Source organism: Lactuca serriola, chromosome 3 (genome assembly GCF_051521515.1).
Source record: "Lactuca serriola cultivar US96UC23 chromosome 3, Lser_US96UC23_V15, whole genome shotgun sequence".
NCBI lineage: Eukaryota > Viridiplantae > Streptophyta > Magnoliopsida > Asterales > Asteraceae > Lactuca > Lactuca serriola.
In genome coordinates, this window is record NC_136410.1 from 163,472,837 (window position 1) to 163,483,408 (window position 10,572).

General features: G+C 36.5%; 1 protein-coding gene across 1 annotated transcript; it reads left to right on the forward strand.

Annotated features, from left to right (window-relative positions):
- The first annotated feature begins 7,208 nt into the window (after positions 1-7,208).
- Positions 7,209-9,072, forward strand: LOC145095845 (phosphatidylinositol 3,4,5-trisphosphate 3-phosphatase and protein-tyrosine-phosphatase PTEN1-like). Its single transcript, XM_079033665.1, has 6 exons — positions 7,209-7,394; positions 7,856-8,032; positions 8,122-8,235; positions 8,327-8,671; positions 8,768-8,869; positions 8,956-9,072. The coding sequence occupies exons 1-6, from the start codon at positions 7,209-7,211 to the stop codon at positions 9,070-9,072; spliced, it is 1,041 nt and encodes a 346-aa protein (XP_078889791.1).
- The last annotated feature ends 1,500 nt before the right edge of the window (positions 9,073-10,572 follow it).

Below are 10,572 nucleotides of genomic sequence, written 5' to 3' on the forward strand. Positions count from 1 at the left end.
TGAATATTGATTCTTCCACTAGCATGGATAAAGCATCCTTGTGGCATTGTCGTCTTGGACATGTCAACAAGAAACGCATAGCCCAACTCCAAAAGGATGGAGTGTTGGAGTCATTCGACCTTAGGGAAGATGACACATGCGAGTCTTGTTTACTTGGAAAGATGACTAAGTCACTTTTCACGAGTACGTGCGAAAGCGGTGAGGGTCTATTGGACTTAATACATACCGATGTATGTGGACCGTTTAGATCAACCACGAAGGATGGAAACCGCTTCTACGTGACTTTTACCGATGATTATAGTAGATATGGGTATATCTAATCAAGCAAAAGTCATAAACCTTTGAAAAGTTCAAAGAGTTCAAGAATGAAGTCGAGAATCAATTGGGCAGGAAAATCAAGATGCTTCGGTCCGATCGAGGAGGAGAGTACCTAAGTCTTGAATTCCACGATTATCTTAAGGAGTGTGGAATAGTTTCGCAATTGACGCCTCCTAGGACACCGCAGTTGAATGGTGTGGCAGAAAGGCGTAATCGAACCTTATTGGATATGGTTCGCTCTATGATGAGTCGTGCTTCACTACCTATCTCTTTCTGGGGGTATGCCTTAGAGATTGCCGCCCATATCCTTAACCGAGTCCCTACTAAGAAAGTTGCCAAAACACCTCACGAGATGTGGACAGGGAAAGCTCCCTCGTTGACACATATCAAGGTTTGGGGTTGCGAGGCTTTCGTAAGACGAGATACTCACGACAAGCTCGAACCTCGAAGTGAGCGATGTATTTTCATCGGCTACCCGCAGACATCCTTTGGATATCTCTTCTATAGACCGAAGGACAATGTTGTCTTCGTTGCGAGGAGAGGAGTTTTCCGAGAGCGAGAACTCATAAGCCAAGGAGACAGTGGGAGGCAAATTGAGCTTGAAGAGATTCAAGAGTCGATAGATGAAGGAACCTCTACCGCTGGCGCTCAACCCGAGGAGGAAACTCCGGTTGAACCGATTGACGAATCCTTACCTCTTAGACGTTCCGATAGAGTTAGAGTTCATCCCCAGTTTTATGGTTTTCATATTACTACCGAAGGGGACACGTATATTAGTGATGGTACACTAATAAATCTTGATGAACCTAATAGCTATAAGGAAGCCATGGCAGGCCCGGAGTCTGTGAAGTGGAAAGAGGCAATGGACAGCGAGATCCAATCCATGTATGACAACCAAGTTTGGAATTTGGTTGATTATGTGCCCGGACGTAAGACCGTTGGGTGCAAATGGATCTTCAAGAAGAAGACCGACGTGGATGGAAAACGTACACACATATAAAGCACGATTGGTTGCGAAGGGATTTACTCAAACTCCCGGAGTTGACTATGATGAGACCTTCTCACCAGTTGCGAAGATTAAATCTATTAGAGTGATGTTAGCTATTGCTGCATTTCATGATTATGAGATTTGGCAAATGGATGTCAATACCGCTTTCCTTAACGGAAAGTTGGCTGAGGATGTTTACATGGCTCAGCCAGAGGGGTTTGTGGATCCGAAGCATCCAAATAGAGTGTGTAAGCTTGAGAATTCCATCTATGGACTTAAGCAAGCGCCTCGCAGATGGAATCTTTGCTTCGATGAGAAAGTCAAAGAGTTTGGATTTGTACGAAGCGAAGACGAATCATGTGTATATGTCAAAGCCAGTGGGAGTATAGTAAGCTTCCTCGTTCTATATGTCGATGACATATTACTCATAGGAAACGACATCCCGACTCTGCAGGAGGTTAAGTCCTGGCTCGGGAAGTGCTTCGCTATGAAGGACCTCGGAGAGGCTTCTTACATTTTGGGAATAAGGATAGTAAGAGAAAGAAGTAAGAGACTAATTGGACTTAGTCAGAATACTTACTTGGATAAAGTACTAAAACGATTTAGTATGGAAAACTCGAAGAAGGGAGAATTACCGATACAGAGTAATGCCAAATTGAGTAAGACTCAAAGTCCGAGTACCGAAGCTGAGATAGCAGAAATGAGCCGAGTACCATACGCTTCCGCAGTTGGCTCAATCATGTACGCTATGACTTGTACCCGTCCTGATGTAGCCTTCGCTTTGAGCATGGTTAGCAGATATCAAGGGAATCCTGGCAGAGCACATTGGATTGCGGTGAAGAATATCCTTAAGTACCTTCGGAGGACGAAGGAATGGTTCTTAGTCCTCGGAGGGAGTGATGACTTGAAGGTGCGAGGGTACAGTGATGCCAGTTTTCAGACCGACAGGGACAACTACCGTTCGCAGTCGGGCTGGGTCTTTACCCTAAATGGAGGAGCAGTGACATGGAAGAGTTCCAAGCAGGAAACCGTAGCTGATTCAACGTGCGAATCAGAGTACATTGCAGCGAGCGAAGCGTCGAAGGAGGCAATATGGCTGAAGAACTTCATCGGTGATCTTGGAGTTGTACCCGCCATAAAGGAGCCCATGGAGATTTTCTATGATAACGAAGGAGCGGTTGCCTTGACCAAGGAACCGAGGGATCATGGTAGATCAAGACATATCGACAGAAAATATCACTTCATTAGACATCGTGTAGAAGAAGGACAACTCGTAGTGAAGAGGATATCATCGGAAGATAACCCAGCAGATCCGCTTACGAAGGGACTGAGTAGGATTAAGCACTTGCAGCATGCTAGGAGTATTGGGCTGAAGGATGATATTAGCATAGATTAGATAGTATTAGAAACGTGTAATAGATAAATGTAATTAACATTTGATGATTAAATAAAGGAGTTTTATTTATGAGTAATGTTACTATCTTATGTTGATTGTTTAGCTATTGTTTCACTTTGCATGTTTTGACTTCCAGAAATAATTGAATTTATTAGGAATAATAGAATTATTCAAATTGTCCACAATCGTTCATGTGTTGGAAGTAGATATGAATGAAGATTGTCATGAATTGGTGTGTAGATTGTCTAAATGGTGTTAGACATAGCAAAGGGTTGCTGCAAAGTTCATGAGTGCTTATGAACTAGTTTTGAGCATTGGAACAAACCCGCGCTTGCTGGAATCACCTTATGGAATATGATACAAAAGGGTGATCGCAAGACGATAATATCATATAGTCTTAAAACCTAGATATATGGTTTGTTATTTGTTAATTGATTGTACATTGATAATGCGAAAACACATTAGTAACTCGGTGTTATAAAACGTATTGTTGTGTATAGTTGGTTAATGAATAAGTAAATGCATATAACTCGAAGTTTATCTGTAACTTTTATCTAAGAAGGTAAAAGCGATATCTCGGTCGCTCGATGATTTGATTTGACTTATGTGTCGGGCCCGGTCAGAACTGAATTGATGTGTTCGATTAAGTTCTATGTCAAATAAATCAAAGATCGAGAAACCTAAATGCTTGACTAACCATTCCATAGGATTGTCAGCATGATATCTAACAGAGGACTGTACGATCCCTTATCTAAAGGACAAAATTGATTGGATCAGAGTGAGACAGCGTCTTTGAGAGCTACGATTGCAAACCAAATTGTACTTGTGCGTATAGTTACTAGACTTATCCAAGTGGGAGATTGTTGGAATAGTGTCTAAGGCTGCAACTATATTAGGCAAGTATTTGACCCGGTTGTGCATGGTCCTTTTGGGTTGCCTTCACCATAGCAACTTGATAGGATGATTTATTAAGAGAGAGTAAATATTATTGATATATTATGAGAATAATATAAAGAATAATATATTGTTATTTGATTAATATAAGTCATAGAATTAATTGGAATTAATTTGGTGACTTAAAGAGATTAATTAAATAAAAGGGTATAAACTGTCAATTGTTTGATAGTTAAGCTTTAGACTGTAAATCCATATAGATATACAAGGGACGGATTCTAGAAGCTAGGATAGCTTCAAAATCGTCCAAGACTTATCTATGGAAAGGATTTGGATAGCCTTAAGAGAAGATTATCCAATTAGGGTTTAGGTTGTAACCCTTAAGGAGTCTACAAGTATAAATAGACCCCATGGCTAAAGGAAATCGGCACTTCACAAAAGTAAGAGAACCCTGGCCGATTTCCTCCCCTCTCCTCTCTCCCAAATCATCTTCCTTGCTATTGGTGTTTGTAAGCCATTAGAGGAGTGACAATTGTGACTCTAGAAGCTCCAAGACAACAAGGTCATCAAGGAATTCAAAGGTATGATTCTAGATCTGGTTTATCATTGTTCTTATTCCTAAATAGTCATTAGAAGTCTTGGATTCAAAGCATGTTTAATTAGAAAGCCTAGATCCAAGCATTAGGGTTTTGCATGCGCACATAGGAAAGTTCTTATGGCTAAAACCCATCATTTATAACGGAGTTTTCCTGTTTCAGCTTATTAAAAATAATTAATAAAAATAAATTCAAAATTAGCCAACGGAGTCTAAACGAAAGTTGTAGAACGTAGTCTCACCTACGCGTGGATATAAAGAACGTCGAAAACGGAGTGCGTATGAGGAAGATATGATTTTTTGAAGTATATTAAAAAATAAAAATATATATTTAATCTTTAATTCGGATGTATATCCGAAGGAGTCATTGATCTTATCCGAAGTACGCCCAGTGTACTGGCGTACGCCCAGTGTTCTGGTATTGGGTATGTTGTTATGTTGTAGTGATCTACTAGATCTATGTTCTGGTATTGAGTATTTTGATATGCTGTAGTGATCAGTTAGATCTATCTCTTGGTATGGAGTTGGTTGCTCTATGGTAATGACCTGTAAAAATTCATGTTATATGTGCTTCCTGGTTATCATCTATGGACTGCCCTTAAGGACTGTCGGTGGTTACGTAGGATAGCCTGAGAACTCTTGGTTTAGGCTCTCTTGCCTCTTCATTCTTTGGTTGTGGCTCTAGAGTAGGACTATCTATTCGGGTGGCTATCTCACCTCTGGTTACTTATGGTTATGCATTCTATGGAGGTTAGCTGGTAGCAAGATTATATGTGGTGAGGGATTAGTAGGTAGTAGTGAGTTGTATGATTGTTGTTGCCTATATTATGTGCCCACTTGAAAATGATTGTTTATATCGACATATTGTGTTCGGTTAGGTTAAGGCGGTCCTGCTTTGTGCTAAAGACCAACTGACCCAGGGCGGAACGGATAGACTTCAGATCCATTAGGATATATCAGTTAAGCTGAAGGCCCAGAGAATGGTCCAGACAGGCTAAAGGCCCGGGAGGGCGGACCAGACATATTGAAGGTTCTTAGAGTGGGCCAGATAGACTGCATGCCTAATGAGGGCGGTTCAGTCATACTATAGACTCTATATGCATGGGGTTTGTTTTTGGTATATGTTATCTATTGTGTGGTGGTATTATGGGGGAAACTCACTAAGCTTTGTGCTTACAATTTTGTTTATGGTATCAGTTTCTTTAGATGATCAAAGTGGTAAGGCGAAGATGTGACTATACATATCCTTGGTTTTACAACAAATTGGGTCTTGGGGAAACTCTGATTTTCAAATAATGTTTGAGAACACTATTTTTGTAAACATTTTATTAGTAAAAGGATCGTTTTAAAAAGTTTAAATTTGTTGAAAATTTTGGGGCGTTACAAACATCAGCAAGTAAGAAGAGGGTTTACTCTAGTCAATGCCCTACGTCCCCTAAGATCGCCTACTTCTCACCATCATCATCCTAACTTTGCGATATGGAGGACTGAAAACGAAGCATGTATCTGGCGAAAACAATTTCATCAAAGGGTAGCTGGAGACAGAGGTTGGTGTAGATGTAGCAGTCGACATGATTTCATCTGCCATCGAAAGTACCTCGCGGCTTAGTCGGAAACACAACGAAAACCCTAGATCTTGTTGGAATTCAAACATATCTTGTTCTTGATGGAAATCGAGTGTATGTTATCGGAAACCTTATGATTCAACAGAAACACTAGCCAGAAATGGAGCGGCGGTGGTCGGTGGTTTTTCATTGACCGACGATTTCTAATGGTGTTATTTGTTGGTAGGGTGACCAACGAGTCTATGTTTGTTATACTATTCGATCAGTATCACATTAAAAGGGTAGATGGGGTATGGAAAATGTAGTTGGAGGGACGGTCATTTTAATTGTGTATTTATTCTTTTTTTTTTATAATTGAAAATGATAATAAAACATTAAAAAAATTGAAAAATAAAAACATAAGAGTTTTATGGTCATTTCAATTATGACAAGGACTAAGTTTGCAAAAAAATCATATTTTAGGGATTAAACGTGCAAAGTTAATGGAGATGATCCAGATTAATTTTTGAAAATAAAAACTAAACGTGTTTTTTGGCAGAGGGACAAATGATGTAATTTACCCTCTTATATATATGTTCGTAGTTGGGTATGCTATTTTGAATTAAAATTTATTAAAATCTTTAGGATTCCATCGATCCAAAAATATGTCTAATTAAGGAAATTGGATTTAAAATTGTTTACGTGATAAAAGGTTTTGTGAAAACGTTCGTCAAAGAAAGTTCTTAAAATAACATATTTATAATACAATTGTTTTATTTTTTTAGTCAAACCGGGGATTTTATTAGATATCAATTCCAAATTAATACTTTCAAATCCCCCGAAATGTCGATAACCAAACGGAGAGATTTCTTGTTGAGTACTCTTTCTTATTTTATAAATTGTGATGAAGGGTTACAAAATATACAAGCTTTAGGAAACGCAGAGAGGAAACAAAAAGAATCCTAATCTTACCAAAATACTAACACTCCTAAATAGCTTATATATTTGATCATCTTAATATTGCACAAAAATCATAAACCAAAATCGGAGAGGAAACACAGAGAACAACTCAAGTGTCAGTATTACCAATAAGAGGTAATCTTTCTGACGTCAAATATTCGAATGTTTATGTTTCTTTAAGTATTTTGAATGTAGAATAAAAGGCTACGACGAAAATCCATACCCACAGTATAGTAAACATAAAATATTTTATAAATAATATATTGAAGAGCAAAAAATCTATATACGATTAGTTATATAACGTAACAGAACTAAGTTTTAATACAATAATACATACTTCGTTAATTTGCAAAGTTGTATACCATGTATTGAATGTTATAGGTTTGATTGTTGTATTATGTTGACTCTTAGCTAATCAATATAATCTGCAGATATGTAGTATACTGTTTGTTTCACACACACTTTTGAAAGTACACTAACTATAATCTATTGGAGTCTAGTTTAATACGTAAAATGGGCTTGAAAGCTACAACACTCGTTCAAGGATCTTGTTTGGTGCCTCAAAAGAGAAGGTGGATGATGCCGGGTTGTTATTACATTGGTGATCGCATATTAGCAATGTCCTTTCCCATGGAGCGAAAGAAAACCGTAAATCAGGTCAAGGAGGCTTTGGAACATAGACATCATGGACACTATAAGGTAATTTAGTCGACTAAATTTATAGGGGTATAGTTGAATGATAACAATTGAAAATAAATAAATAAATAAATAAAGTAACGGAATAAGTAATTATATTCATTATCATGCTTGGATTTTTTTTATATCATATGTAACTATGTAAGTACAAGGTATATGTAAACATTATTCAATATAGTATTTAACGATATTTAAAAAATTATTATTTAACTACCTAACTAATTAAAATTAGAAATAATAAATGTCTATCAAAATCTAAAAATATAATAAAGAAACTATTTTCTAATTATTTAAAAAATTATAATTATAACTTGATTAAAATTACCATGAGATTCTTACAAAGCCAAAACTATTTACCAATTTTCACAGTGAATTTCTCATGTATAAAACGGTAAACCTTTGGTAATAACTGAAACTTGGTTGCATAAATTGGCAAGTTTTCTCATATTTTTTTACCTTTTTAGGTGTACAACTTATGTGTAGAGCAAGATTATGATCCATCCCCTTTTAGCGGTCTTGTGGAAAGATTCTCATTCGATGATATTCACGTCCCATCGCTCCCAATGATCAAGGAATTCTGTGAAAGTGTTCATTCATGGCTTTCAAGCAACCAAAAAAATATTGTAGTTGTTCACTGCATGGTAAAGTTTTTGCTCTGTAAATTCTTGCACACTTTGGTTTATATTAAATATATTCATGTAGATAATGGTTTGTTTTTGAAATTCAACAGGCGGGTAAATATCAAACTGGGTTGATGCTATCTTCTTATTTGGTCCACAATGGCATGTTAGCAGATGAAGCTCTTCAGAGTTATGTAGATAAAACGACCAAAAGTAATCTTGGAGTAAGTTTTTGTTTTTTCTTCCATTTAAGTTCTTAAATATCTTCTAGAATAAAGTGTAAAGAAATTAAATATGGATATGGTGACATGGCAGGTGACAATACCAAGCCAACGGCGTTACATTAACTACTGGCAGAAATCTCTTTCTTTCACTGGCGGCTGTCCACCGAAGGTCAATCTTCCGAAACAATGTACTAGAGAGATCCAAAGGATCCGACTTTATGACACCAAAAACATAGAAACAGTCTTCTTTGTTGTGTCCGAAATGCAAGAGGTTTATGGACAGAGGTATCATCGATCCGAAGAAACTTGCAGGAATTTTTGCAAAGAAAGTAAGAATGGTGTTTTTGAGAACAATCATCGACACTCTTACCCGTTCATCGAGGAAGAAGAAGATGGACATAACCGCCTCGACTGCTATTTTATCAAAACAGTACAGGTGTGATTAATTAATTAATTATATATAGTTATAATCTTCCTTAAAATTTGGGTTTTTGTAAAATCGTTAACGTTTATATATATAATGGTTGAACAGGTGAGTGGAGATGTGTGTGTGACATTTTACGAGAAAAGCTTTGGAGGTCGTCTCTTCTATGCTTGCTTCAATACTGCTTTCATCGAACACAACCTCATACAGGTACTTTAACCGATCTTTGTTAGGTTAGAATGTTGGATATAAATCTATAATGAGTTTTTAATGTTAGGGTTTTGAATTTCTTTCAGTTTTCGATGTTGGAATTAGATAAAGTTGAAAATAAAGGCAAATCCGTAGCAGGTCCGGAATTCTATGTGGAGTTGTTGTTTGCTCCAGAGAAAACCAACGAAGATGTGGCCGTTTAAGTTTGAGAATTCGATGAAATATGTGTAAATGAAAGGATTAAATCTTTTAGAGTGAATTACAAATTTACTATGTGTTGTCTATATATATTTTAATGCATTTGGTTCACTTTTTGCCTTTTAACTTGTTTTATTGTTTATATTCACGTAAAATTACAAATATGTCGATATCTTCATGATCTTCTATTCCTATTCCCTTTATCTTTATGTTCAATATATCCTAAAGGCGAAAATCAAATTCTAAAAAGTAAAACAAAGGAACGAAATTGTAATATATCCTAAAGGCGAAAATCAAATTCTAAAAAGTAAAACAAAGGAACGAAATTGTTCACTCTATATAAACTAAATGGGCTTTGGTAAGATCCCAATGTAGTTAGAGTAAGCTAATATACAGAGGAAAACTGTAGTTAAACACATCAAGCATCAATATACCAAATTTGAAAAAGAAATTTTAGCATTTTGAATTGATATTGAATCATACATTCAAACATACATAGCACAAGAATCAGAAGGCGATTGATTATCAAAACAAGGGGGGAGAATATCCACCAAAACTTTTAAACAAAATTTTTTTTTATCATTCCCCAGAATAAAAGCTACACGTATCAAAGAGTTAAATAATATAATACTAATAATGCACATATCAAAACTTTTTATGTGTCAAAAAAACTTTTTATATGTCATTGATGTTGTATCTGCATATAAACTAGAATTGGCAGAAAAACGCATGAGGTGTCACTAACTTTAGAGAAAATTTCATCGTTGGTCCCCGGATGGTCCTTGTGGTTTGGGGTTACTTGCATGTCTCGTCCCTAGAAAGATTTTTTTAACTCGGAATGTCTTTAGTATTGAAATGTGTAACCCACCTAGTCCCTTATTTAACTTTCCCTCTTTTTTATGGTTAGAAATCCCCCACGTGACTAGCATGTTGGGGGTATTTTTGTCAATCCCTTATTCAACTTCTCCTCCCTTTTTTTCTCAATCACTTCCTCTACTTCTCATCTTCTCCTCCATTTTTCTTACTGTGTGAAAATTGAAGATCCATAAAATTGATTACGGTGAAATGTAATTGTGGTGTTGTAGGTATTATACGAACTTTAAGGGCTAAGAGAAACCCTAGTAGGTCATTTTATGCATGCCCTTTACATGTATTGACTTATGATTTTTTTACCCTAGATTGTACTAATCGAGGCTATTGAAAACTTTAGGGTCTAAGGAATGACTTTATTTCGTGGGTAGATGAAAAAAATTCATGAGTATTAAGTTGAAATCTAAAATCCTGAGCTTGAAATCCAAAATGAAGAAATAGAAATCCAAAATCGGAACCTGAAAATATTGTTAATATTCAGTTGGGTTTTGTTTTTTGGCATAATTGTTTAGAAGTTGTAATATTGGGTATATCAATAGTCTTCTTTGGTTAAAGATCACCTAATGTAGTTGCATGTGGGATATTTTGGTACAATTAATAGCTGCAAGGACCAAAGTTGACTGTTATGGAGCAAT